The sequence below is a fragment of the Phalangium opilio genome, unplaced genomic scaffold (assembly GCF_054372755.1).
Source record: "Phalangium opilio isolate 3A_F unplaced genomic scaffold, DU_Popi_V2 ptg000039l_1, whole genome shotgun sequence".
In the NCBI taxonomy this organism is placed as follows: Eukaryota; Metazoa; Arthropoda; class Arachnida; order Opiliones; family Phalangiidae; genus Phalangium; species Phalangium opilio.
The window spans coordinates 3,910,760-3,938,673 of NW_028324162.1; the positions used below are offsets into that span (position 1 = coordinate 3,910,760).

Consider the following 27,914-nt stretch of genomic DNA (forward strand, 5'->3'; position numbering starts at 1 on the left):
TAAAAAATATTAGTGACAATATTCTAGATGAAAGTCTACTTCAAAAAAATGATTTGGATATTTTTTACAAAGCTTAAATTACAAAATATTACGCTAAAAGTTAGACTTTAAAGCAAGTGGATTTTATAACATAAAATATTTTTAATTTAACCGAACGTAGAGTACGACCCTTTTTTCTACATAATTTTTTTTCGAAACATTTTGTCGATTGCATACATTTGTCGGTTAAAATCTTACTAAGATTATTCAATCTCTAAAAATATCATCTAAAATCGTTGTATTGTTTAAACGAATAAACTTCTGAATAGTTTTCGATTATTTGTAGTTAATCGTATTTTTCGAAAAAATCGACCAAAAAACCCCGAGCCCTAACAACAGGGCAGGCCAAACTAAGAGCCTCATCTTAGAAGTATATCTTACGATGTGGCTAAAAATAGTTGACAAGAAATTTATGGAGCCAGCGCCACCTATAAGTAGTTTTACGAAGTACTATTTAAAAATAACGAACGAAGCAGCATCATCATCATCATCATCATCTTCTTCTTCTACACACCAGGTCAAACTAATAGCCAATCGTATATACGATAAAAATATTAAATAGTTAAAATGCGTGGTCTTAACACGTTAGTTAGAAACAATTTACCTCTTGCCATTTAAAAAACAGAAATTATTATTTTTCAAGGAGTAGCTCCCGATAGACATTTTAACATCAGAGCTGTTGTCCCACAATTGATACAATAAAACTAATGTTTTATAGGGGTTGTCATAAATATGAGCAACTTTATTGAACTCGGGGCATCGCAAATTATTTGAGGTGGAATCCCGTTTAAATAACCAAACGCGCCTATCACTGACATCTGGATTGGAAAAATGATGCTTTGTTTAAAAAATAAACTAGAAATATATCGTTGCCACTTCTGTGCTGAACATCCAGCAACCATTAGAATAATATTCCACGGGTGATATTTCGCCGTAAACTCTTTCTCAGCCATTTTAAAAACTATGCAGAAAAACGTTAAATGTAAGGATAAATTAATCAAAAAATTCGTATTACCCTACAATTACCCAATTCTTATTCTGAAGGTACGTTTTATTTAATACGTAGCCTTCCGATTATTTAATTTAAATTCCCCATATTGCTTAATTTTAAGTCTAATAGCAACTCCACGATAACCAACCGGCATGAGTAACTCTACCGGCGACGCGCATCACTTGCACGCAAGCCCCACCACCACGTCAAGGTGGTACCCATGGGAATTACGGCCGGCACCGTAGACGGTTGTCTCTTAAGTTGGTTTTCCAATAGTGCATCACGGCTAATATGGTGGGCTCTATTGGAGCCAGGAAGGAAGCAGTGTTTGGTAAGACGGTAGACGACAGTACGCCGTAATTGCTGGCGCGTCATTGTTCTTCAGGTTGTTTAACCGATTAAAGCAATAAAGCGGAATAGAATATCGCGCAGAAAGTAATCCAAGGCCGCCATCCTTACATGAAGCATAGAAGAACGCTACGGGAGAGTAGTGAGGCAAGGCCAATGTGCCCCGAACAAACGATTTCGTCAGTCGGTCGAAGGCATTTAGTGAACCGATGGTTATTTGGCACATGGTGAGCAAGTGAATGAATCGTGGTAGAAGGTAATTGCGAAGCATGTGGATTTTTTGATTTGGTTTTAACCCAGATGCTCGTAGGTCATCTAATCCCCGAAGTTTGCCAAGCCAACGCCATTAGGTGAGAATGTAAGGCGCAAATAGTCCAGTAAGGCGTTAAACGTCACCATCGGGATTTTATCCCCACCAATGGAGAATACTGGGTTTATGATCAGGAATAACTTTTTCCTTTTGCCGTACTTAGACGAAGAGAGAGGTTAGCGAAGAAATCGGTAGTAATACGTAGCAAATCGTATATGCCATTCTCGGAGCTCGCAAGCCTAACGCATTGACAAGGTGATGGTATAGGTTCGGGCTCAGGCTCGACTATAGTCTCATAAGAACTTGCCGGAGATCGCGTAGGCAAAGGAGATGTAGCCGAAGCACAGGCCGTTGTCGATGCCGGTAACCTTGGAGAATGCTTCGTGTCAAGCAGCGACTGTACGAGTTCTTTATAGGCCTGCGCTTACTTTTAATAGCGGAATAGGTTGAAAACAGAAGGATGGCATGCAATTCATCGTTAATTCGAGCTGAACCATAGATGCCAACCTCGGCCCTGGCCAACATTGTAGTTGGTTCGTCGCTCCAACGGCGTGAAGTTAGCACGGGGTCTTCCTAAGCCTCTCTCCTGATTTTATGCTAATATCGAGACGATAGGGTTTTGAAATCCGCCTCGAGGCTTTTGTCAAGGGGTTGCATTGTATGCTCCCTGTGTACTCTAGCAAAAACTAAAGCATGTAGGACCCATAACCGAACGTTGTTTTTGATTTGAATAATACATTTCTTCTCCCTGGCAAAAGTCTTGAAACTACAGATATAAATGGCCTTTCCTCGGCGAGTGCCTTGGGGCAACCTCACGCGCTGCATGCTTATTCCAGAGGCCATAACGGTGAAGAAGGGCTATCGATAGCCATAAACTTTGGGGTTGAATAGTCTGGCAAAAACGTGTCATTGGCATTTAAAAATGCTATTTTTAACGAGCCTGGAAAGTCGAATAAAAAGCTATCATCCTCATTGAGAAACGCAATTTGTACATTGGATTTGGCCATTTTAATAATTCAAAATACAAGAAACACAAAATACTAATAATAAAACTGAATAGGCCTATACTAAATAATAAAACGAAAACACTAATCTCAAAACAATAACACTAAAATACTAATAAAAACGAAAATACTAAAACACTTGTAAAAACTAAATTAAAAGAAAATACTAAAACACTTATAAAAACTAAGTTAAAAATGAAATATACTAAAGCACTAAGATAAAAATATGGACACGGAATAAAACTCAAAATTGTTTGGGGACCGAAGATTTCTTGGCTTGCATTAACAGAGGTCAGAACTAAACTGATGGCAAGCTAGAGTGACCGGGCCTGTTATACTCTCGTGATATAATTAGAAAAATAGATCACCCTCCCCCGCAATTCCATAAACTTGGACATATCTTAACACGCTTGTGCGAGTCATAAATCACTCCATGCCCCCAAACCCATTAAGACACGTCTGAACGTGTTTACGTAAAAATAAAAAACAGATGGTGATAAATTCATTTCTTAAGGTTCAGCCCCTCCCTTTTTTAGGTCCTAAACCACCTGGTGGATGGCCAATTAAAGAAAGGACAAAGGGAATAAGTTTTTTTTAGGTTTCAGACTCGCCCCCTTTAAGGTCATAGACCTCCTGGAATGCCTTCAATTGAAGAAAGGACAAAATAAATTCCAATTAATCTAAAAACTGATGAAAGGTAATAAATTCTTTTCTTAGGGACCCAAGCTCAGTCATGCCTACCAAAGCCATAAATCACCATATTTGTGAAACACCGATTTGAAAATGGTACTTTTTCAATTAATTTTGATAAATTTAGCTAAATTTTCCTCAATGCATTTCAAATTACTCTTTTCGTGTCAAAAAATGTCACGTAAACGACTGATTTCGTTGCAGTGGATTATTCAATTCCCCATATGGGATTTTAGAACTTTTAAAAGATCGATTTCGTGTTTATCAAATCAGGGATAGATAGACTTTTTTAAGACGGAATGGGTAACAGGGTTATTGAGGTGCGCGTCCAAGTCCACGACCCCCTTACCCGTGACAGAGGGATATAAAAGAAGAGGCGGGTCTTATTTTCGTTATGGCGTTGTATGACTATCCGGGTCAAATAAACGTCGTCTGCCAAGTTGGAATGGGCTCGGGTTGTAATTTTTGAAATAACATTGTTTAAAAATGGAAGTTACGCAAGACATACGGCTTGCAAGTGAAAAAAAAACGGGGAAGACCCAAGAAAATTAAAAGTGAGTTAGAATTGAGTAAAAGTCTTCATAGATATTACAGCACGAACAGGTTTTAACCAAACACTAAGCTCACAAAACTCCTGCCCATTCACTAAGCCTTGGTTAGCTTCATCAAATTCGTTTACAAAATCATGAGGATAGTAGACATGCTTGGCTTAAGAAAGAATTAGCGAACACTTTTCACCCTTACAGATGTACTCCAAATCCAAAACACCGGCACCAAATTCACTGACTACCTTCTTAATTGCTATAAAAAAACAATTCCCGAATAATTATCGGACCCTCGCATTTAGACGGCTCGATTTTGAGCCCCTGTGAAGACGCTTATCTGTACAACCATAGGCCACTCGATCCGCGCTCCCGCTATAGCGCGAGCAGCTTGCGTCGTGACGCGCGTGATCGAGTGGGCTATGGTACAACGCAAGAGGGGTCGTAGTCATAGCGACAGAGGTAAACAGGAATTAAGTATTTTTGGCCCTCCTTGTCAGCAACGTCACCAATACGTAGTTTTAGTGAGCCAATAAAATAATTTAATTTTTTGGTTACGTGTTGAAGGCAGGGGCTATATACTCGTTTTTGAGTCGGTCTGAAGTAAAGGCCAAACATTGTTTATTCCGTCTTAAAAAAGTCTATCTATCCCTGATCAAATGTAATGTAAATGATCGAAAACGTTTTGATTGATTTTTACTTTTAACACGAAATGTTTTGGAAAAAGCTAAATAACACCCCACACTATCACCACTAAAAACGTTTTGTCAAGACTGTAGTAGGTATATTAGTATTACAAAGAACAAATTAAGATAAAAGTTATATTTTATATATATTTATTATATATATATTTATATATATATTTATTATATATATATTTATTTATATATTTATTATATATATATTTATTTATTTATATATTTATTATATATATATTTATTTATATATTTATTATATATATATTTATTTATATATTTATTATATATATATTTATTTATTTATATATTTTTAAGTTTATTTATTTTTTGACCAATACTGGTTCTAAAACTTTACCAATTTTTATAATTCGGTGTTTAAAACTTAAAACATTGATTTGATTGAAATTTATTCGGTTTTCGTAATGTATGAAATATATTACAACAATAGGATCGAATCTAACTTTCATGGCGCAAAAGTTTTTGAATAAACATTTTAATTATAACTTTCTCGGGATTCACGCGTTTAATTCTTAACAGAATATACAGTTTAAGTTGACCCCTCCAAACCGCGTACGGGTAAGTGTGAAAAGTTTACACGTACCCGTAGGTTTTATCGTTAAGCTTGCCAGAAAGCATACTACGACAAAACGCGTAAATATAGCGGTGAATAGCGCCATCTAGAGCGAAAATCTAGCGACTGTTCTCACTCATTGGTCGCCGCCATTTTTATTTATTCAGTCTTCGCTGCATCGAAAAGATGTTTGTTTCTAGAGTAAGTAATAATACTTCAAAATTAATTCAGCCAAATTTTGACGATCTCAGTGACGATAGTTTCCAGGAAGTGATAATGGAACCTTTAGAAGAAAGGTTTTTAACGGAAATTAATGGCAAAGAATATGAAATTGAGGAAAAAGAAAATTCACCTCAAAAGGGGAATAAAAAGTAAGTTTCCGTAGAATGTTTTCTGTTGTTTACAATTAAATTGTTACTATTTCTCAACTAATCAAATTTATTTCACAGAAAAAATGTTCACGGGTCTTCCGATGGTACTAAAAAACCTCAGTTTAGGTTTAATTGTCTTGCTGACATCAGACTGTTAAAAGAAGTTTTGCTGACAAATCCATACAATTTGAAGTCACCTTCGAGTGCTTGGGCCAATGTGGCCGAAAAGTTGAAAACCTTTTATCCAAACATTTGCTCAAGGAGGTGCAGAGAGAGAACAACTCTTCTTTTGTCTGATTTCATTAAAGAAGATAACAAACACCTTCGTAAGTCTGGCACGGAAGGAGAAGTTACTGAAAGAGAAGAACTACTTCAAGAATTAAAGGAACTAAGAGAAGAGTGGGAAAACGCCATGAGTAACATTGTTCTGGTGTCGCATGGTAATCAAAAGAAGCGCAAGGAAGCTGAAGATTCAGCTAAGGGAATCGAATTAAGAAAACTGGCTTTACTGTCAAGGACACCCGTTAATGGTAAGATATATTAATTAGTAATTTTATGCACCTGTTAATGTAATTTTTCCTTGCTTTAGATATGAATGAAACTCAGGAATCGGTTTCAATGAACACAAAAAGGCCTAGAAAAGATGTTTTCCAATATTTACGAGAAAAAAATGCCGCAGAAGTAGAATTGAGAAAGAACTAAAGTTGAAAGAAAGAGTGCTCAATATACGGGAGAGAGAACTAAATTTGCAAGAAAAGAAGGAAGATGATAAAGGGAAAGAAAGAGAAGAAAAATTTAATCTAGAACAACAGGAGCGGAGGGCAATGTTGGAGATACTTAGTAAAGTAATTGAAAAAATTGTAAAATAAAAAATATTTCTCTTGAGAATTAAATTTAGCCTTTCTTTTGAGCTTAAAACTAAGATTAATTATAATTAGTCAAGCAGTTTAATATTCAATAATTTCCATACCGTGAGGTTCCCATGGATATATTTTATAGGAACAATCATAGAGAAAAAGGTTTTAAGCGAATTTTTTCAATTAGCAATTTAGCGATGAAAACTAGATTCATTTTAAAATTAAGCCTTTCTTCTTTTGAGCTTAAAACCTAGATTGACTGTAATTAGTCAACCAATTTAAAATTCAATAATTACCATAAGGTGTCCAGGGAAATACTTTATAGGAACAATAGGTTTTAAGGGAACGTAATCTTGATTTTACCTTTTCAATCCCCTTTTCTACGATGAAAACCTGAAGCTAATTAGTTCAAATCTTGATTTTACCTATTCAGTCCCATCTTTTACGATGAAAACCTGAAACTAATTAGTTCAAATCTTGATTTTACCTATTCAATCTCCTTTTTTACGATGAAAGCCTGATATCGTCATAAAAAGGTTGCCATTCCAAATAATAATAATCAATTTGATCAATTTTAGGTTTAAACATATATTCTAATTCTTTAATAATTCTATAACAGAATCCTGTTTTACCGCTACCGGAGCTACCGGCTAACAATATCAATGCGGGAGGTTCGAAAGGTATTATCATACGTCTTACTTCAAACTTTATAATAATACGAATGAATCAAAAATAAGAAATGTTATTAAATATATAATTAACGCTCCAAATAATTTTTTTTAGGTATTTTGTAAGAAAAAAGACATCTGCTTCTTGACTATTAACTAAATTCTTCTTCTGCTCTAACCTTTACCACCAACGTTATCATTAAGCTGACAAACTTTTCTTGACCTACATATAAGCTGACAAACTTTTCTTGATCTACATATAAGCTGACAAACTTTTCTTGATCTACATATAAGCTGACAAACTTTTCTTGACCTACATATAAGCTGACAAACTTTTCTTGAGCTACATATAATGTGGGGGTTGTTTCTTCTATTTTCAACAAAGTCTTCCCTAAAAATACCTTTTTATCCTACTCTTTGGAAAAAAAACTTGACAACTTTCTCTTTTGAGGGGGAAGGATCAAATAGTGGTTACTTCGTCCACCATAATCTATCTTAAAATCCCAAAAGTAAAGAGATGGGGTTGTTACTCGGAGTTCTTTAGCGAACATGCATACATACATTCATGTCAATGTAAATCTTAAAACCCTTTTTTTTGCTTCTACTAGTCCTTTATTCTACCACCGAAATAAACTTAATCGGTGGTCAAAAAGACCACATGATTTTGGTAACCCTCTTTTTACTATCCCTCTTCTTTTAGATAAAGAGAATTAAGACCTATTTCGGGACCATCATTCGAGAATTTTGCTTAGTATAATCTGTTCGAAAGAAAAGTATTTTCAAGCAAAGGTTAAAGGAAACGTGTCTTCTCGAACTTGTTCCGGACTTCCTGATTGGTACGTTAAATATGCTTTAGTATTATCCTTTAAATATTACTAACTCACCTTTTAAATCTGGTGGCTCTCTCTGTCTTTAGTTGTATACACGGTGTTGACACCCCGTTTTCTCCGTCGCCTTTTCGATATTTGGAAGAGGATCTTCCACCTCTACGAAACAATAACTATCCAATTGAAGTAAACGTGTCACCGCCACCACAACCTCCTTCTCCGAATAACGCGGATGATGCTCTTATTTTAACTCCTTGGGTCCGTATACCCGGGCCTCTAGTTGACAATTTGAATTGTCACGCCGACGTGTAAAGGCGCGTTTTCAATCAAGCGAGAAAATTTCTTCTCGCTGCTCTTTCGCGAGAAGAGAGTCCAGAGCGAGTAGTCTACGCGATTTTGTTTTTCGCAAAAGTAAGTTCTAGCAACAGTTTTCTCGCGGGTGCATTTTCAAAGACGAGAGAAATAATCAGTCGGCATATCTAGCGACATCTATCGCAGAGGCGAAATTGTTTAGAAAACATAGCTATCGGTGAAAGACGGCGAAAGTTACTTATGAGAAAGAAAATTATTTTAAATTGGCTTTACTTATCAAATAAGCCAAAATATTCAACTAAAAGATGGTGGGTACATCCTATTTGGCAAAACCGACGAAAAGAAGGATATTATAAAACTCTGGTAAGTTTTTTTGACAAGCATAATATCCCTTACAAATGATGTTGTTTTTAATAGATGAGCGCAATGAGAAAACATGACCATACATATTTCCGTAATTTTACTCGAATGTCTCCTGAAGATTACGACAAATTATTTTCTCTGGTGGCTCCTAGTATCCGGAAATACACCCTTGGGAGAAAACCTATATCAGCCGTAGAAAGATTGGCAGTGACATTGAGGTGAAAGAAATATATGGTTAAACGAAAAAGTTTCTGGTTTCATTAAAGTTGAACATGTTTAGGTTCCTAGCAACTGGAGAGAGCCTACGCTCATTGGCATACGGGTTTCGACTTGGAATAACAACCTGTCACAACATAATGAAAGAAACATCTGCAGCTCTATGGAACGTGTTACAGCCACTCTATTTGCCAGAATTTATCGTTACTTTTAATGCATAATTATTAAATATGTAATATACTGTTAATGGTATAAAAAGAAACCAACGTCGTCCACGTGGAAAGTCGCCGCTATGGACTATGAGGAAATTTGAAAGTTCCCAATGTGTTGTGGTGCAGTCGACGGGAAGCATATCGCGATTCAGCAGCCATCAAACAGTGGAAGCAAATTCTACAATTACAAAGTATGACTCAAAACAGATGCATCTATTTTTCAATGTAAAGGGAGTCTAATCCTTGATATTATCCCTTATTTTACTGTAGGGATTTAATTCGATTGTTTTGATGGCGGTAGTGGACGCAAAATATCGCTTTTTGACCGTGGATATAAGAGCATATGGATGCAATTCTGATGGAGGGATTTTCAAGAGCACGGCCTTTGGAAAAGCGGTTGAAAATGGAACTGTTGCGTTCCCAAAGGATCAGTTTTTGCCAGGATCGCGAATTAGGGTTGGCCATGTTTTATTAGGGGATGAGGCGTTTCAGTTGCTCCCAAATTTCTTGAGACCATATCCGCAGAAACAACTGAATAACAAACGACGTGTTTTCAACTATAGACTAAGTCGAGCAAGGTAAAAATCAAAATGTAATTGAATCTGATGCCGATCTAAAAAATTATTTTTATTCGTAGAAGGTGCAGTGAAAATGCATTTGGCATTCTTGCTAGCAGGTGGAGAGTTTTTAGAATGCCCTTGGTACTCAAACCAGAAAATGTAGACCTAGTGGTAAAGGCTTGCATTGTTCTGCACAATTTCCTCTTGGTCGAGGAAGAAAATAGGCCCAATAAAAAATACTGTCCTAAAACATACAGTGATTATAAGGATTCACTTGGGAATATTATAGTAGGAGATTGGGAAGCCCACTTAATGGACGCGCCTGCCAGAGCACTACTGAAACAAAGAGCAACAGCTGCTCGTAACTCATGTGAAATTGCAAGAGATATGAGGGATGCATTCGCAAACTACTTCTATTCACCAGAGGGTGAAGTGGATTGGCAGTGGGACATGTTAAGATTACCAAGACCAATTACTTTACAAAGAAAGAATTAATAAGTAGTTTTATAGAAGATCAAATAACTTTTAATGAAAATAAAACATATTGTTTATCACTCAATACACTCGTTAATATATTGAATTATATGTAATTCACACTTTCTTCGTTTCTCAGGTGGAACTGCCTCCATTAAAGTGGCAACATATTCCGCAAATTTTTCGGAGTCAGTTCTACTTAATTCGCTGTATATCATAAGTGATTATTTAAATACAAATTTAACTCGAGTTTGGATTTAATCAATGTTACTTTACTTGTTAATCATGCACATTTCTCGCAATAAGTCATCTTGATTCAAAGCTTTTTTAGAAGTTTTTTTTTTGATTTTGAAAGAATTTGGGGGCTTCGCACTTGTAGATTTTTTGGTATTATCACTTGAAGTTGAGTCTATATTTATGAACTTATTTGATAGACTGCTACTAGAAGGTTCATCTAAAATGTCCACATTTGTCTTAGTTTTGGTAAGGCCAGCATCATCGGAAGGTGTATTAACATCTGTATTCTCTTCTTGAATCTCTACTTGAAACGTATACTCTTGGCCTTCATGTTCAAAAGAACGCTGGAAAATAATTTTGTTTTATATTACAACTATTACAACCTGTAAAATGAGAAAAACCTGGAAAATGAGAAAAACCTGGAAAGGTCTGGGAATTTCAATTGAAACATTTTGTACGAACCCTGTTTTAAAAAAATAGGTAACTATGCACCACTTCAGTGTCTCTTCTGTTTGAGTTTGATGCGGCACAGTGAGAGTTAGAAGCAGAGTCATCTTTACCACTGTCATTATCAGAATGATCACTTTCTTAATTTGATTTCAATCTTCAATTGAAACATTTAAAATTAAATATAAACCACTAATTATTTAATTTAGTTTTCGTACTGTGGTTTTTCAAAATTATCTTTAAGGAACAGAAGATCTTGAAAATAGACCCATTTCACGTTTTTGAAATCATTGTCCACTTTGTAGGAATCACCACTAGTTTTATTTATTTTCCAATTATTTATTTTCCAACAAGTACGTTTCTGAGGTGACTTTTGTTTCCAGGTAGAGTGGCCGAGTGGTCTAAGGCGCTGGTTTAAGGCACCAGTCTCTTCGGGGGCGTGGGTTCGAATCCCACCTCTATCAGCCTATTTTCTTCTCTAGGATTAATAATATGAAGCTTTTCCTTAATAGACTGAGTTTACTTTCGCTTTCGGGTAGCGTGGTAGGGTGGTCTAAAGCGCTGGTTAAAGGCACCAATGCCTTCGGGGCGTGAGTTCGAATCCCACATCTATCAGCCTACTTTGTTTTCTAGGATTAATAATAGGAAGCTTTTGCTTATTAGTCTGAGGTGAGTTTTGCTTCCAGGTAGAGTGGCCAAGTGGTCTAAGGCTTTGGTTTAAGGCACCAGTCTCTTTGGGGGCGTGGGTTCGAATCCCACCTCTATCAGCCTATTTTGTTTTCTAGGATTAATAATATGAAGCTTTTCCTTAATAGACTGAGTTTACTTTTGCTTTCGGGTAGAGTGGCCGGGTGGTCTGAGGCCCTGGTTTAAGGCACCTGTCTCTTAGGAGGGCGTGAGTTCGAATCCCACTTCTATCAATCTATTTTGTTTTCTAGGATTAATAATATGAAGCTTTTGCTTATAAATCTGAGGTGACTTTTGTTTCCAGGTAGAGTGGCCGAGTGGTTTAAGGCGCTGGTTTAAGGCACCATTCCCTTCGGGGCGTGGGTTCGAATACCACATCTATCAGCCTACTTTGTTTTCTAGAATTAATAATATTAAGCTTTTGCTTATTAGTCTGAGGTGACTTTTGTTTCCAGGTAGAGTGGCCGAGTGGTCTAAGGCGCTGGTTTTAGGCACCAGTCTCTTCGGGGGCGTGGGTTCGAATCCCACCTCTATCAGTCTATTTTGTTCTCTAAGAATAATAATATGAAGCTTTTGCTTATTAGTCTGAGGTGAGTTTTGCTTCCAGGTAGAGTGGCCAAGTGGTCTAAGGCGCTGGTTTAAGGCACCAGTCTCTTTGGGGGCGTGGGTTCGAATCCCACCTCTATCAGCCTATTTTGTTCTCTAGGATTAATAATATGAAGCTTTTCCTTAATAGACTGAGTTTACTTTTGCTTTCGGGTACAGTGGCCGGGTGGTCTAAGGCCCAAATTTAAGGCACCAGTCTCTTAGGAGGGCGTGAGTTCGAATCCCACTTCTATCAATCTATTTTGTTTTCTAGGATTAATAATATGAAGCTTTTGCTTATAAATCTGAGGTGACTTTTGTTTCCAGGTAGAGTGGCCGAGTGGTTTAAGGCGCTGGTTTAAGGCACCATTCCCTTCGGGGCGTGGGTTCGAATACCACATCTATCAGCCTACTTTGTTTTCTAGAATTAATAATATTAAGCTTTTGCTTATTAGTCTGAGGTGACTTTTGTTTCCAGGTAGAGTGGCCGAGTGGTCTAAGGCGCTGGTTTTAGGCACCAGTCTCTTCGGGGGCGTGGGTTCGAATCCCACCTCTATCAGTCTATTTTGTTCTCTAAGAATAATAATATGAAGCTTTTGCTTATTAGTCTGAGGTGAGTTTTGCTTCCAGGTAGAGTGGCCAAGTGGTCTAAGGCGCTGGTTTAAGGCACCAGTCTCTTTGGGGGCGTGGGTTCGAATCCCACCTCTATCAGCCTATTTTGTTCTCTAGGATTAATAATATGAAGCTTTTCCTTAATAGACTGAGTTTACTTTTGCTTTCGGGTACAGTGGCCGGGTGGTCTAAGGCACAAATTTAAGGCACCAGTCTCTTAGGAGGGCGTGAGTTCGAATCCCACTTCTATCAATCTATTTTGTTTTCTAGGATTAATAATATGAAGCTTTTGCTTATAAATCTGAGGTGACTTTTGTTTCCAGGTAGAGTGGCCGAGTGGTCTAAGGCGCTGGTATAAGGCACCAGTCTCTTTGGGGGCGTGGGTTCGAATCCCACATCCATCAGCCTGCTTTGTTTTCTAGAATTAATAATATTAAGCTTTTGCTTATTAGTCTGAGGTGACTTTTGTTTCCAGGTAGAGTGGCCGAGTGGTCTAAGGCGCTGGTTTTAGGCACCAGTCTCTTCGAGGGCGTGGATTCGAATCCCACATCCATCAGCCTGCTTTGTTTTCTAGAATTAATAATATTAAGCTTTTGCTTATTAGTCTGAGGTGACTTTTGTTTCCAGGTAGAGTGGCCGAGTGGTCTAAGGCGCTGGTTTAAGGGACCAGTCTCTTCGGGGGCGTGGGTTCGAATCCCACCTATATCAGCCTATTTTCACCTCTAGGATTAATATTATGAAGCTTTTGCTTAATAGACTGAGTTTACTTTTGCTTTCGGGTAGAGTGGCCGGGTGGTCTAAGGCCCTGGTTTAAGGCACCAGTCTCTTAGGAAGGCGTGAGTTCGAATCCCACTTCTATCAATCTATTTTGTTTTCTAGGATTAATAATATGAAGCTTTTGCTTATAAGTCTGAGGTGACTTTTGTTTCCAGGTAGAGTGGCCGAGTGGTCTAAGGCGCTGGTATAAGGCACCAGTCTCTTTGGGGGCGTGGGTTCGAATCCCACCTCTATCAGCCTATTTTGTTCTCTAGGATTAATAATATGAAGCTTTTCCTTAATAGACTGAGTTTACTTTTGCTTTCGGGTAGAGTGGCCGGGTGGTCTGAGGCCCTGGTTTAAGGCACCAGTCTCTTAGGAGGGCGTGAGTTCGAATCCCACTTATGTCAATCTATTATGTTTTCTAGGATTAATAATATGAAGCTTTTGCTTATAAGTCTGAGGTAACTTTTGTTTCCAGGTAGAGTGGCCGAGTGGTCTAAGGCGCTGGTTTTAGGCACTAGTCTCTTCGAGGGCGTGGATTCAAATCCCACATCCATCAGCCTACTTTGTTTTCTAGAATTAATAATATTAACCTTTTGCTTATTAGTCTGAGGTGACTTTTGTTTCCAGGTAGAGTGACCGAGTGGTCTAAGGCGCTGGTTTAAGGCACCAGTCTCTTCGGGGGCGTGGGTTCGAATCCCACCTCTATCAGCCTATTTTCTTCTCTAGGATTAATAATATCAAGCTTTTCCTTAATAGACTGAGTTTACTTTCGCTTTCGGGTAGCGTGGTAGGGTGGTCTAAAGCGCTGGTTAAAGCACCAATGCCTTCGGGGCGTGAGTTCGAATCCCACATCTATCAGCCTACTTTGTTTTCTAGGATTAATAATAGGAAGCTTTTGCTTATTAGTCTGAGGTGAGTTTTGCTTCCAGGTAGAGTGGCCAAGTGGTCTAAGGCGCTGGTTTAAGGCACCAGTCTCTTTGGGGGCGTGAGTTCGAATCCCACTTCTATCAATCTATTTTGTTTTCTAGGATTAATAATATGAAGCTTTTGCTTATAAATCTGAGGTGACTTTTGTTTCCAGGTAGAGTGGCCGAGTGGTTTAAGGCGCTGGTTTAAGGCACCATTCCCTTCGGGGCGTGGGTTCGAATACCACATCTATCAGCCTACTTTGTTTTCTAGAATTAATAATATTAAGCTTTTGCTTATAAATCTGAGGTGACTTTTGTTTCCAGGTAGAGTGGCCGAGTGGTTTAAGGCGCTGGTCTAAGGCACCATTCCCTTCGGGGCGTGGGTTCGAATACCACATCTATCAGCCTACTTTGTTTTCTAGAATTAATAATATTAAGCTTTTGCTTATTAGTCTGAGGTGACTTTTGTTTCCAGGTAGAGTGGCCGAGTGGTCTAAGGCGCTGGTATAAGGCACCAGTCTCTTTGGGGGCGTGGGTTCGAATCCCACCTCTATCAGCCTATTTTGTTCTCTAGGATTAATAATATGAAGCTTTTCCTTAATAGACTGAGTTTACTTTTGCTTTCGGATAGAGTGGCCGGGTGGTCTGAGGCCCTGGTTTAAGGCACCAGTCTCTTAGGAGGGCGTGAGTTCGAATCCCACTTATATCAATCTATTATGTTTTCTAGGATTAATAATATGAAGCTTTTGCTTATAAGTCTGAGGTGACTTTTGTTTCCAGGTAGAGTGGCCGAGTGGTTTAAGGCGCTGGTTTAAGGCACCATTCCCTTCGGGAGGTGGGTTAGAATCCCAAATCTATCAGCCTACTTTGTTTTCTAGAATTAATAATATTAAGCTTTTGCTTATTAGTCTGAGGTGACTTTTGTTTCCAGGTAGAGTGGCCGAGTGGTCTAAGGCGCTGGTTTTAGGCACTAGTCTCTTCGAGGGCGTGGATTCAAATCCCACATCCATCAGCCTACTTTTTTTTCTAGAATTAATAATATTAACCTTTTGCTTATTAGTCTGAGGTGACTTTTGTTTCCAGGTAGAGTGGCCGAGTGGTTTAAGGCGCTGGTTTAAGGCACCATTCCCTTCGGGAGGTGGGTTAGAATCCCACATCTATCAGCCTACTTTGTTTTCTAGAATTAATAATATTAAGCTTTTGCTTATTAGTCTGAGGTGACTTTTGTTTCCAGGTAGAGTGGCCGAGTGGTCTAAGGCGCTGGTTTTAGGCACTAGTCTCTTCGAGGGCGTGTATTCAAATCCCACATCCATCAGCCTACTTTTTTTTCTAGAATTAATAATATTAACCTTTTGCTTATTAGTCTGAGGTGACTTTTGTTTCCAGGTGGAGTGGCCGAGTGGTCTAAGGCGCTGGTTTAAGGGACCAGTCTCTTTGGGGGCGTGGGTTCGAATCCCACCTCTATCAGCCTATTTTCACCTCTAGGATTAATATTATGAAGCTTTTGCTTAATAGACTGAGTTTACTTTTGCTTTCGGGTAGAGTGGCCGGGTGGTCTAAGGCCCTGGTTTAAGGCACCAGTCTCTTAGGAAGGCGTGAGTTCGAATCCCACTTCTATCAATCTATTTTGTTTTCTAGGATTAATAATATGAAGCTTTTGCTTATAAGTCTGAGGTGACTTTTGTTTCCAGGTAGAGTGGCCGAGTGGTTTAAGGCGCTGGTTTAAGGCACCATTCCCTTCGTGAGGTGGGTTAGAATCCCACATCTATCAGCCTACTTTGTTTTCTAGAATTAATAATATTAAGCTTTTGCTTATTAGTCTGAGGTGACTTTTGTTTCCAGGTAGAGTGGCCGAGTGGTCTAAGGCGCTGGTTTTAGGCACTAGTCTCTTCGAGGGCGTGGATTCAAATCCCACATCCATCAGCCTACTTTGTTTTCTAGAATTAATAATATTAACCTTTTGCTTATTAGTCTGAGGTGACTTTTGTTTCCAGGTAGAGTGGCCGAGTGGTCTAAGGCGCTGGTTTAAGGCACCAGTCTCTTCGGGGGCGTGGGTTCGAATCCCACCTCTATCAGCCTATTTTGTTCTCTAGGATTAATAATATGAAGCTTTTCCTTAATAGACTGAGTTTACTTTTGCTTTCGGGTAGAGTGGCCGGGTGGTCTAAGGCCCTGGTTTAAGGCACCAGTCTCTTAGGAGGGCGTGAGTTCGAATCCCACTTCTATCAATCTATTTTGTTTTCTAGGATTAATAATATGAAGCTTTTGCTTATAAATCTGAGGTGACTTTTGTTTCCAGGTAGAGTGGCCGAGTGGTTTAAGGCACCATTCCCTTCGGGGCGTGGGTTCGAATACCACATCTATCAGCCTACTTTGTTTTCTAGAATTAATAATATTAAGCTTTTGCTTATTAGTCTGAGGTGACTTTTGTTTCCAGGTAGAGTGGCCGAGTGGTCTAAGGCGCTGGTTTTAGGCACCAGTCTCTTCGAGGGCGTGGATTCGAATCACACATCCATCAGCCTACTTTGTTTTCTAGAATTAATAATATTAAGCTTTTGCTTATTAGTCTGAGGTGACTTTTGTTTCCAGGTAGAGTGGCCGAGTGGTCTAAGGCCCTGGTTTAAGGCACCAGTCTCTTAGGAAGGCGTGAGTTCGAATCCCACTTCTATCAATCTATTTTGTTTTCTAGGATTAATAATATGAAGGTTTTGCTTATAAGTCTGAGGTGACTTTTGTTTCCAGGTAGAGTGGCCGAGTGGTCTAAGGCGCTGGTACAAGGCACCAGTCTCTTTGGGGGCGTGGGTTCGAATCCCACCTCTATCAGCCTATTTTGTTCTCTAGGATTAATAATATGAAGCTTTTCCTTAATAGACTGAGTTTACTTTTGCTTTCGGGTAGAGTGGCCGGGTGGTCTGAGGCCCTGGTTTAAGGCACCAGTCTCTTAGGAGGGCGTGAGTTCGAATCCCACTTATGTCAATCAATTATGTTTTCTAGGATTAATAATATGAAGCTTTTGCTTATAAGTCTGAGGTGACTTTTGTTTCCAGGTAGAGTGGTCGAGTGGTTTAAGGCGCTGGTTTAAGGCACCATTCCCTTCGGGAGGTGGGTTAGAATCCCACATCTATCAGCCTACTTTGTTTTCTAGAATTAATAATATTAAGCTTTTGCTTATTAGTCTGAGGTGACTTTTGTTTCCAGGTAGAGTGGCCGAGTGGTCTAAGGCGCTGGTTTTAGGCACTAGTCTCTTCGAGGGCGTGGATTCAAATCCCACATCCATCAGCCTACTTTGTTTTCTAGAATTAATAATATTAACCTTTTGCTTATTAGTCTGAGGTGACTTTTGTTTCCAGGTAGAGTGGCCGAGTGGTCTAAGGCGCTGGTTTAAGGCACTAGTCTCTTCGGGGGCGTGGGTTCGAATCCCACCTCTATCAGCCTATTTTGTTCTCTAGGATTAATAATATGAAGCTTTTCCTTAATAGACTGAGTTTACTTTTGCTTTCGGGTAGAGTGGCCGGGTGGTCTAAGGCCCTGGTTTAAGGCACCAGTCTCTTAGGAGGGCGTGAGTTCGAATCCCACTTCTATCAATCTATTTTGTTTTCTAGGATTAATAATATGAAGCTTTTGCTTATAAATCTGAGGTGACTTTTGCTTCCAGGTAGAGTGGCCAAGTAGTCTAAGGCCCTGGTTTAAGGCACCAGTCTCTTAGGAGGGCGTGAGTTCGAATCCCACTTCTATCAATCTATTTTGTTTTCTAGGATTAATAATATGAAGCTTTTGCTTATAAATCTGAGGTGACTTCTGTTTCCAGGTAGAGTGGCCGAGTGGTTTAAGGCGCTGGTTTAAAGCACCATTCCCTTCGGGCGTGGGTTCGAATACCACATATATCAGCCTACTTTGTTTTCTAGAATTAATAATATTAAGCTTTTGCTTATTAGTCTGAGGTGACTTTTGTTTTCAGGTAGAGTGGCCGAGTGGTCTAAGGCGCTGGTTTTAGGCACCAGACTCTTCGAGGGCGTGGATTCGAATCCCACATCCATCAGCCTACTTTGTTTTCTAGAATTAATAATATTAAGCTTTTGCTTATTAGTCTGAGGTGACATTTGCTTCCAGGTAGAGTGGCCGAGTGGTCTAAGGCGCTGGTTTAAGGGACCAGTCTCTTCGGGGGCGTGGGTTCGAATCCCACCTCTATCAGCCTATTTTCTCCTCTAGGATTAATATTATGAAGATTTTGCTTAATAGACTGAGTTTACTTTTGCTTTCGGGTAGAGTGGCCTGGTGGTCTAAGGCCCTGGTTTAAGGCACCAGTCTCTTAGGAAGGCGTGAGTTCGAATCCCACTTCTATCAATCTATTTTGTTTTCTAGGATTAATAATATGAAGGTTTTGCTTATAAGTCTGAGGTGACTTTTGTTTCCAGGTAGAGTGGCCGAGAGGTTTAAGTAGCTGGTTTAAGGCACCATTCCCTTCGGGGCGTGGGTTAGAATCCCACATCTATCAGCCTACTTTGTTTTCTAGAATTAATAATATTAAGCTTTTGCTTATTAGTCTGAGGTGACTTTTGTTTCCAGGTAGAGTGGCCGAGTGGTCTAAGGCGCTGGTTTTAGGCACTAGTCTCTTCGAGGGCGTGGATTCGAATCACACATCCATCAGCCTACTTTGTTTTCTAGAATTAATAAAAAAATATGGGGAAAAATGAAAAAGGTATAACCAAGAAGTCCAAGAATGAGTAGAAGGAGCACGAGAAGATAGTTGTAGATTTTTATATGAGTTCATAAATATTGTAGATAAAAAATATAGCGCGTGTTGGATGCCAGCAAGACTTGGCTATTGGATAGTTAGATCTTGTGCTCTATATAAATATTTTTCAGTACATATCCAAATGCTTGTAAATAATATCACAATATTTAGATCATATGCCACTTTGGGATCGAAAGTATGAAGGTCATTTTAATAGTTTTAAAACAGACTACTTTAGGAAACTTAGTTCAATTGCTAGGGCTAGATGGCTAGGACCAGGCGTATACAGGTACCACAAATGATTTAACTTATCTTTATAGTGTGCATGACATATAAAGCCTAATATTATCGTATGGCCATCTCAACAAACAGCATCAATATTGATAAGGTTGAGGACTGTGTTTTCGCGCTACTTATCAACGTCAACTACCTATGTGATTGACATTGGCCAAAATGGTTGATACGTGTTCGGTCAGCTTAACAGGCTTATGTTTACTCTTTTTTTAATTACTCCAGGCGAGTTATTTTCTTTAGGATGTGGTAAGTTTCCTCGTCGAATAGTAGAAACAACGTCTTCAAATCTCATTCCCATCCACTGGAGGGTAACAAAAACCTCGTTTTCAGTAAATGCGTTCAAGCACTTAGATTCTAAAAGCCTCATAATGCTTTGACGAACATATTCGGCCCATTCGTACAGAAAGATCGAGTAGGCTCCATTAAAATCGTTCAGTTTTTCACCTAAGTTTTTATAAGTCTCTTTCATTTCATTAAATAACATTTCCAATTTTCCCTTTTTCTCTAGATACGCTACAATACCCTTTCTTTCCCAGTTGAATCTATGACAAAAAATTCCTCATTGTAGATATCTAGCAGAGCATTCAGATTGAAATGGTCTTCCCCAGGCAGGGGAGCTAAGCCTTTGGCAACGTTTTTACTTTCATTTCTCTTGGTCTTTTTGGCATTTTTAACCTTCACATTGATACGTTCGCTAAGACATGATTTGTGTCATTAATTAATTTTGTGGGCATTATTTTAAATTACGAAAATTTGAAACCTTACTTCGTTTTAGTTCAATGTTTTCATACTTTGAACAACAAACACCATCAGAACAAATAAATCGTCTGCTAGCCTATGCAAGCGTTCCCGTGGAACTAAGTTTTCGAGAGGTAGGGATACAACTCTACAAGCTGGTACAAGTGATTAGCCGCCGCATTACGGTGGCGTTGCGCTTAGGCGGGCCCGTTTAAGAGAGCGAGGGAACTAACACGTTTCATACGAGCGCTGGAATTCTTGACTTTCTGACGTAGTCTATTCACTTTTGGTAATACCCCATGAAAGCAAGGCTCTTGTATAATTTACATGCACACCGTAAAACATTTTCTTTATGCTCCTATCCCTCTCTATGCAAGTCAATTTGCACGCTCGTCGGAATGAAATGAATTCCGTTCCGCAGGACACTTCCATTTTGATTTTAATAACGTTGATAAGGTAAAAAATTGTGCTAACGAAGGCCCCAATTAGCGCCCCACTAATAAAATGTTCAACTAAGTTAGCTAGCCACGTTTCTCTTTCAGGAAAGACATCTTTTATTGAGGATTTTAAACCGAGGAACATGACGTTGCTCGGCCCATTTCGCATTAAAATTGGAGTCAACCCTCGATAGTATTCTTTAAAACCATAAACTCTAGGTTCCTGGAATGCGTGAAACGTGTTTTTGAATCGACTGTGATATTTTTGGTCTTGTAAAAGGGTTTGAACTCGTTCTAAAGTACTTAAGATGGCTTCTGCTGACCCTGCTATTAAAGCTGCCGCAGTTAATGACACCGGAGGTGGTATATTGGGAAAATGGTGTTTTAGAAACCGCCCATATTCGTAATAAGTCCCAAACATGACAGACATTGAAACAGGTTTTTGGATTAAGGGTGGTAGACACCCTCTGTAAAGGTTTTGTATACCTTCTTTACGTATCTGGTTAAATGTAATATTTCACGAAATTAATTGTCAGAGTTTAAAAACGTTCAGATTAATTTATTGTAAATTGACATTCCTTTACAGTGCGTTTAAGATACTTAAAATTGCGAAAACAAAACAAACAACTACTACTACTCCTTCGCGATTACATGCCTAGATTACAACTCTGAATGATAACAAAATATAAATTTAGTCACGTGATTTAGATAACGTTTAAAGCATTAAAGTCTAACAATTCTAGTTATTTTTTGACCTAATTTTAATCTATTTTTTATAACAATATTTTACACTCCCCACCGATGGCGAAATTCTGAGTCCATCTTCTTGAGTTCTAACCAATTTCGAGGGGACATATTAGGTTAATTGGACGTTTGACGATAACACTGCTTGGCAGCCGGATTGAACAAGATCGGATTTTCCCGTCTCTGCCCTCGTACACCTCTTCGACTCTGACCAACTTCCAGATGTGACGGGGAAGACTATCTTCTTTAAGCAACGCCATCTCGCCAGGTTGAATGACATGAGTTGATGTTCGTCTGGATATTTCGTGTGCTGACTTTAACTCGAGAAGGTACTCCTTTCGCCATCTCGTCCAAAATTGAGACAGTAATTTTTCTTGGTGTCTCCATCTGCGTCGTAATTCATCCTTGCTTTCCCCAATAGTCAGATTTGTCTTATTATCCGGAGGTAGTGATAGTATTCGACGACCAATTAGAAAATGTGCAGGCGTTAAAGGTTCTTCACTAGTGTCTTCACTGATATAGGTTATGGGACGAGAGTTCAAGATAGCTTCAACTTCCGTTAGTACAGTGGTTATTTCTTCGAAATTTAAGTATGATCGACCCAGAATCTTCTTAAGACAGAATTTCGTTGAACGGACTAAACGTTCGTAAAAACCGCCCCACCAGGCAGCACGCTCTATAATGTATTTCCATACGATTCCTTGTTGGCCAAAGAATTCCTTGATCTCGTCGTTCTTTATTCGCTTCCAAAGCAATCCCAACTCCCGATCCGCTCTTTTAAATGATTTTGCGTTATCGCTGCATATGACCTTGACCATGCCTCGCCTCGAAATGAATCTTCGGAATGACAGAAGAAACGATTTAGTCGACATGTCAGAAACCAATTCTAAATGGAGCGCTCTCGTTACACCGCAAGTAAAGAGTGCTATGTAAGATTTGCTCTTTTCCTTCGAATCCTTGGTGTAGATTGGTCCGGCAAAATCGAGACCGGTGACCTCAAATGGCTCAGCTTGCCGTATTCTGTCCGCTGGTAAGGGCGCAGTATCTTCTATGACCGGTTTTACACGAAGTTTCTTACAAATTAGGCATTGGCCAAGTCGTTTCTTGATCTGTTGTCTTGCTTTTATGATCCAGAATCGTTCTCGAATTTGAGCTAATGTTGAAGTCGTTCCTAGATGCATCACTTGTTCATGAGCCAGGTCAATTTGCAGTTCAGAAAATCGGTTTCCCGCCGGTAAAATAATGGGGTGCTTTTGGCCAAATGAAAATTCGGAATGTTGTAATCGACCGCCAATACGTATAACTTGATCGTCGTCGAGAAATGGATTGTATTTCGCCAATGAAGAATTTTTAGGCAAGACTTCGTTAAGCTTTAAGCATTTTACAACATCTGGGAAACTTTCTCGTTGAATTTGTCTAATCCAGTAAATTTCGGCTTGCTTAAGTTCTTCGGCGTTCAAAACTTCGAGATTTCTAGCTTCTTTGTGACTTCTTAAGTTAGAGATGTAACGAAGAATCCATGCAGTTATTCTATTGATTTTCCTTATTGAACTGTACTTGTCCAATTTTAGCAACGGCTCGCGAGTTTCGACCTTGCAAACATTTAGTGAAAGGGCGTCTTGATTGACTCGCAGCTCATGAAGTACTTCGTTTTCATCTTCTGAGGGTTTATTCTTCGGCCATTGAGCTTCCGGTTGTTTGAGCCAAATAGGACCATTCCACCAAATTTCATTTAATATTAAGACTTCAGCGCTTTGTCCTCTGCTAAGATAATCTGCAGGATTATCCACTCCCTTGCAATGATTCCAGGACGATTTGTCGGTCAACTTTTGTATTTCAATTACTCTGTTACTGACGAAAGGTTTCCAACGGGTAGCTTGACCTTTGATCCAATGTATGGTTATGGCAGAGTCGCTCCAAAGGTACATCGTAGGATTCTTGTCATTGAAGTTTAGTTTCAGTCGGTTGGAAAGTCTTGCTCCAATTAGGGCACCCAGTAACTCTAGCCTTGGGATTGTTACTGGTTTGATTGGCGCCACTCTAGATTTAGAGCCTATAAGCCTGACATATATTTGACCATCCTTAGATATGCTTCTTAGATATATGCAAGCTCCGTATGCCCTTGTGCTCGCATCCGTAAAACAATGTAATTGCAGCGAAGATTCAAGATATTGGATTTCTGATGGCAGGTAGTTTCGTGGTATTCTTAATTCGCTTAATTTTGACAATTCTTTACACCAAGATTTCCATTGTTGAGTCAGTTCTTCGGGTAATTCTTCATCCCATGTGCATTGTTTCTCCCAGATGGATTGAAAAATAATCTTGATTGTCACGGTAAATGGCGTAATGAGTCCCAATGGATCGAATATTCTAGCTGAAGCGCTAAGGACACATCTCTTCGTGTTTTGAAGCGATGATAAGTATCCCAGAAGTCCTTCAATGTTAAAGATGAAATGGTCGCTAATCTTGTCCCAAGATAATCCCAGTACTTTAAGTGCACAAGGCGATGAGAATAAGACTTGTTCTTCCTTAGATTCTTGCCAACCTTGTTCCTTCCATTTATCTTCAAGTATTCTGGAGTTAGTGTGCCATTTTCTAAGATACATTCCAGCTTCCGACATAATCTCCTTTGCCTCCTTGGAGTGTCGAAATGCATCGTCGTCACAGTGAGCGCCGGATATCAGATCGTCAACATATAGATCTTTGTTCAGCTTTTCACACGTCTCGCCATATCGTTCCTTATATTTCTTCAAGTGGATTCGGACTGTTCCAGCAAGTACAAATGGGCTTGATGTGGTACCAAATACGATTCTTGTGAACCGATACGTGTCTATCTTGAGATTTTCCGTCGACGCTGTCGGGTTATCTGACCACAGGAAGCGAACTGAATTTCTGTCTTCTTTCTTCAACGATATTTGTAAAAAGGCTTGCGCAACGTCGGAAATAATTGCTACTTTGTAGGTTCTGAATCGTACAAGGACATCCAATATGTCAGGATTGAGGTTCGGTCCCGACAGAAGGCAGTCGTTTAGGGATGGACTTCCAAGGTCATGAGCGGATCCATCGAAGACAATTCTAACCTTCGTTGTTAATCGATCTTCTTTGATTACAGGTTGGTGAGGTAAGTAGAACATTCTTGACGGTTCGTTGTCTTCTTGAGAAATTCGTTCTATTATTCCTTTTAGCTGGTAGTCCTTCATTATGGCCTGGTAGTGTGACAGAAGTAACGGATCTTGTTTAAATCTTCTTATCAAACTCAGAAATCGCTTTTTTGCACCGTTGAAATTATTCGTGAGTTCTTCATGCTCATCTTTCCAAGGCCACGGAACTTCATACCGTCCGTCAACAAATCGAATGCTTTCCTCTAATTTCCGTAATGCTTCATTATTGTGAATGGTTGGTTGAGTTCCAGTGTTTAGAATCCCCAATGATTCGATTTCCCAATGAGCCTGGATAATCTTTGAAACTTCTTCATCTTCTACAAGGACCTTGGAGATTAAGGTAGACGAGCGTTCTGAACTGGCTTGAAGGCTCAAGACCGAGGTTGGACCATGAATAAGCCATCCCAATTCGCTTTCAAGAGCCACCAAATTTTCATCGAGCCGCTTGATGTCTCCGGTCACAATTTGCCAATAGTATTCCGATCCTATTAAGATTTCCACTTCACCCGGATAGATCTGGTCTTTTGGTACTTGATCAGCGAGTGTCAAGTACTTGGATCCGAGAATTTTTCTTACGTTTTCGCCGGGAATTTCAACCATCGCTGATGTTATTTCATCTGACTCTACTGCTTCGATGTTAATGGTTTTGCCGTTAAATAAGCTTGTGATTGAAATCTTCACTCTGCGACATCTCATTGATTTAGGAGCTCCACCTCCAAATGCGTATATTTGTAACAGTTCTTCTCCAACGACCGGAAATCCGAATTCTTCTGAAGTCTTTCTTTTGATAAACGTTCTCTGGCTACCTCCGTCTAACAGTATTCGTACTAGCCTTTCTTCGTTTCCGTATTCGAGTCTCGCGACTGCTGTTTGAAGAAGAATGGTACTTGTCTTTCTTCCGGTCAACGTTGTAGCTGATACTATTGACGTTTCTTCATTCTGACCTTCGGTTTTGGAACCAGTGTCGCAAACAGCAGGATGATGTTTCCTTTGACATTTCGTGCATGTTGGTTTCACATAACAATTTCTCGCCAAATGACGCCCAGTGACGCAGACGTAACATCTGCCTTTCTTCTTCAGAATGGTTTTTCGAGCCTCCACGTCTTCAACCTTGTTACATTTTTCGGATTTATGGGAATCCTTGTCGCAAAATACGCAGGAATCAATAGGGTGTGATATCGAGTTAAGAGCTGCAGCTGAATGATTTGGCTGTGACTTGTATCTCGCTTTAACTGGCCTTTCATCTGACACTTTAAATTGCTTCCGTGGTTCTTCGCATTCTTGCTTGATGTAAGTGAGACACCTTTCTCTACTTTCTACTTCATGACGTATGAAGTCCAAAATTCGAGTTACATCACTATCAGCGTCTGCGTCTTTTCGAAGTCGGCAATATTCCAGCGAGATATCTGGAGGTATAAGTTTCAAGACAATAGTTCCTATAACTCCACCAAACTTCCCTTCGGCTTCTCCTAGATTAAGTAAGCTTTTCACTTCGATTTCGCATTTGTCGTATAACTGTCTGAGAGCTTTTATGTCAGATGATCTTCTCACTGGTGTCATCTCGAGGAGGCGATTCGTATGCGCATTCCGGATATCTTCTTTACAACCAAACCGGTTAGTAAGCGTAGTAATGGCTTCTTCGTAGTTTTCATCGCTTAGGCTTAAACCCGCCACGGAACTGTAGGCTGTACCTCCCAGATACGATTTTAGATATACGAACTTGTCCACTGGTGTTAAGGACTTGTCTCTATGTACAGCTACTTCAAATTGAGGCCAAAAATTCATCCAATCGTTCATTTCCCCATAAAATTTCTTAAGTTCTAGCTGTGGCAGTCTAGTCGCCCTACTAGGTTCCCTTCGAGTGTTGACTTCTGGCATAGATTCTTCATTCGCCGTGCTGTTCAATCTTCGACTTGATCTACCCCTTCTTGTCCGTGTTAGCGTTCGTTTAATTTTCGTCATACAGCTGATAATGCCTTCTGTGTATTCTTCGGAAGCCTCCATTTCTGTTTGTAATTCTTCGTCATCAGACAGTTTGTCTTCTATTTCGTCATCCATTGTCTTTAACGTGGACCTTTTAGCCGTAAGTTGTTCTGATAAATCCTCAAGGGTATCCGATGAGTCGTTTTCGTCTTCGATGTACTTATTTATTTTGTTCACCAACTTTGTCACCATTCGCCTTTGCACTGCCCGCTTCTTCTTAATTTTTTCTAAATCCGCGATAACAGATTCCGCCATTTTAAACACTACAATCTGATAAATTTCGAGAAATTCGTAATACTAGACCGTTAATTGTACGCGACTAGCCTTCTGATAAACGTCCCGGGTTTCGGCTCCATGTAATATTTCACGAAATTAATTGTCAGAGTTTAAAAACGTTCAGATTAATTTATTGTAAATTGACATTCCTTTACAGTGCGTTTAAGATACTTAAAATTGCGAAAACAAAACAAACAACTACTACTACTCCTTCGCGATTACATGCCTAGATTACAACTCTGAATGATAACAAAATATAAATTTAGTCACGTGATTTAGATAACGTTTAAAGCATTAAAGTCTAACAACTCTAGTTATTTTTTGACCTAATTTTAATCTATTTTTTATAACAATATTTTACATTAAAAGCGTATTGCATGTCTATACCGTGTAACATTTGCCTGAACATTATTTTGTAGATAGGGAAAGTTACGGCAATGTTTATGAAGCCCGAGCCCCCGCCACAAAAGAATTTAGCAATTGCCAAGTTCAAGTTGACCCAGTAAGTGATTATTTTTAACTTAAGACCTGCGGCACCAGCCAAAGCAGCCAAGGCTTAGAGTTTAAAGAGACAGTCTACAGAACGAGTCCCCTCTCTCAAAAATTTCGAATCCACCTTATTCCCTTTCGCCGGAAGGATAGCCCCCTGGATCACGCGACTCGCGGACGCAGGCTGCAGAGATTTACCGTTTGAACGTGATCCTGCGCTAGCGGCTCTCTGATTGGATAATCTATTTGAGCGACAAGCTCCCGCAGCCAACACGGGGGAAGCGTCCGAGTCGCTGTCCGTCTCAAGGGCCCTTGAGACGGACAGCGACTCCCCTGTAACAAAATCGACGTTGGACCGACGTAGTCGGTTCGAGGTCCAGCCAACACTGACGTAAAAGCGTCGGTAAATTTTCATTTCGACCGTCGAAATGTCCTATCCGTTCAAGCGTCGGCCCGACTTCCGGTCATAGAAATTTTGCCAGCACTATAACCGACTCTAGGCTAATGCAATCGTAAATCTTAGCGATCCCAAGACAGCGTTCATCATGCGCTGGAACACGGCAAGGCATTACATAAGCCGAATGGCTTCGTGGTAAATTGATAGTGGCCATCTGGCATTATGAAGGCCGTCTTTTCTTGTGAAGAGACATCCATTGGAACTTGGTAGTATTCTGACGCGAGATCAAGGCTCGTGAAGAACTTGTTTCCTCTCAATCGCTCTAACTGGTCATCGATTAGAGGCATAGGAAATACTTCCTTCTTGGTG

General features: G+C 39.5%; 1 protein-coding gene and 19 non-coding genes across 20 annotated transcripts; 19 read left to right on the plus strand and 1 right to left on the minus strand.

Moving 5' to 3' along the window:
* The first annotated feature begins 11,119 nt into the window (after positions 1 to 11,119).
* TRNAL-AAG (transfer RNA leucine (anticodon AAG)) lies at positions 11,120 to 11,201 on the plus strand. Its single transcript has one exon. It is a non-coding gene; the product is annotated as a tRNA-Leu (tRNA).
* A 221-nt stretch (positions 11,202 to 11,422) lies between these two features.
* Positions 11,423 to 11,504, plus strand: TRNAL-AAG (transfer RNA leucine (anticodon AAG)). Its single transcript has one exon. It is a non-coding gene; the product is annotated as a tRNA-Leu (tRNA).
* Positions 11,505 to 11,878: 374 nt separating this feature from the next.
* Positions 11,879 to 11,960, plus strand: TRNAL-UAG (transfer RNA leucine (anticodon UAG)). Its single transcript has one exon. It is a non-coding gene; the product is annotated as a tRNA-Leu (tRNA).
* A 70-nt stretch (positions 11,961 to 12,030) lies between these two features.
* TRNAL-AAG (transfer RNA leucine (anticodon AAG)) lies at positions 12,031 to 12,112 on the plus strand. The gene has a single exon. It is a non-coding gene; the product is annotated as a tRNA-Leu (tRNA).
* Positions 12,113 to 12,486: 374 nt separating this feature from the next.
* On the plus strand, positions 12,487 to 12,568 carry TRNAL-UAG (transfer RNA leucine (anticodon UAG)). Its single transcript has one exon. It is a non-coding gene; the product is annotated as a tRNA-Leu (tRNA).
* A 70-nt stretch (positions 12,569 to 12,638) lies between these two features.
* On the plus strand, positions 12,639 to 12,720 carry TRNAL-AAG (transfer RNA leucine (anticodon AAG)). The gene has a single exon. It is a non-coding gene; the product is annotated as a tRNA-Leu (tRNA).
* A 223-nt stretch (positions 12,721 to 12,943) lies between these two features.
* On the plus strand, positions 12,944 to 13,025 carry TRNAL-AAG (transfer RNA leucine (anticodon AAG)). Its single transcript has one exon. It is a non-coding gene; the product is annotated as a tRNA-Leu (tRNA).
* Positions 13,026 to 13,095: 70 nt separating this feature from the next.
* Positions 13,096 to 13,177, plus strand: TRNAL-UAG (transfer RNA leucine (anticodon UAG)). Its single transcript has one exon. It is a non-coding gene; the product is annotated as a tRNA-Leu (tRNA).
* A 70-nt stretch (positions 13,178 to 13,247) lies between these two features.
* On the plus strand, positions 13,248 to 13,329 carry TRNAL-AAG (transfer RNA leucine (anticodon AAG)). The gene has a single exon. It is a non-coding gene; the product is annotated as a tRNA-Leu (tRNA).
* A 223-nt stretch (positions 13,330 to 13,552) lies between these two features.
* TRNAL-AAG (transfer RNA leucine (anticodon AAG)) lies at positions 13,553 to 13,634 on the plus strand. Its single transcript has one exon. It is a non-coding gene; the product is annotated as a tRNA-Leu (tRNA).
* A 375-nt stretch (positions 13,635 to 14,009) lies between these two features.
* TRNAL-AAG (transfer RNA leucine (anticodon AAG)) lies at positions 14,010 to 14,091 on the plus strand. Its single transcript has one exon. It is a non-coding gene; the product is annotated as a tRNA-Leu (tRNA).
* Positions 14,092 to 14,311: 220 nt separating this feature from the next.
* Positions 14,312 to 14,393, plus strand: TRNAL-AAG (transfer RNA leucine (anticodon AAG)). The gene has a single exon. It is a non-coding gene; the product is annotated as a tRNA-Leu (tRNA).
* A 372-nt stretch (positions 14,394 to 14,765) lies between these two features.
* Positions 14,766 to 14,847, plus strand: TRNAL-AAG (transfer RNA leucine (anticodon AAG)). The gene has a single exon. It is a non-coding gene; the product is annotated as a tRNA-Leu (tRNA).
* An 829-nt stretch (positions 14,848 to 15,676) lies between these two features.
* On the plus strand, positions 15,677 to 15,758 carry TRNAL-AAG (transfer RNA leucine (anticodon AAG)). Its single transcript has one exon. It is a non-coding gene; the product is annotated as a tRNA-Leu (tRNA).
* A 526-nt stretch (positions 15,759 to 16,284) lies between these two features.
* On the plus strand, positions 16,285 to 16,366 carry TRNAL-AAG (transfer RNA leucine (anticodon AAG)). Its single transcript has one exon. It is a non-coding gene; the product is annotated as a tRNA-Leu (tRNA).
* Positions 16,367 to 17,032: 666 nt separating this feature from the next.
* Positions 17,033 to 17,114, plus strand: TRNAL-AAG (transfer RNA leucine (anticodon AAG)). The gene has a single exon. It is a non-coding gene; the product is annotated as a tRNA-Leu (tRNA).
* A 526-nt stretch (positions 17,115 to 17,640) lies between these two features.
* On the plus strand, positions 17,641 to 17,722 carry TRNAL-AAG (transfer RNA leucine (anticodon AAG)). Its single transcript has one exon. It is a non-coding gene; the product is annotated as a tRNA-Leu (tRNA).
* Positions 17,723 to 18,248: 526 nt separating this feature from the next.
* On the plus strand, positions 18,249 to 18,330 carry TRNAL-UAG (transfer RNA leucine (anticodon UAG)). Its single transcript has one exon. It is a non-coding gene; the product is annotated as a tRNA-Leu (tRNA).
* Positions 18,331 to 18,400: 70 nt separating this feature from the next.
* On the plus strand, positions 18,401 to 18,482 carry TRNAL-AAG (transfer RNA leucine (anticodon AAG)). Its single transcript has one exon. It is a non-coding gene; the product is annotated as a tRNA-Leu (tRNA).
* A 2,846-nt stretch (positions 18,483 to 21,328) lies between these two features.
* On the minus strand, positions 21,329 to 27,563 carry LOC149681314 (uncharacterized). Its single transcript, XM_089834513.1, has 3 exons — positions 27,347 to 27,563; positions 27,021 to 27,214; positions 21,329 to 26,653 (listed from the first exon to the last, which is right to left on the minus strand). Exons 1-3 carry the CDS (start codon positions 27,561 to 27,563, stop codon positions 21,329 to 21,331), a joined length of 5,736 nt encoding a protein of 1,911 aa, XP_089690639.1.
* Positions 27,564 to 27,914: the final 351 nt, after the last annotated feature.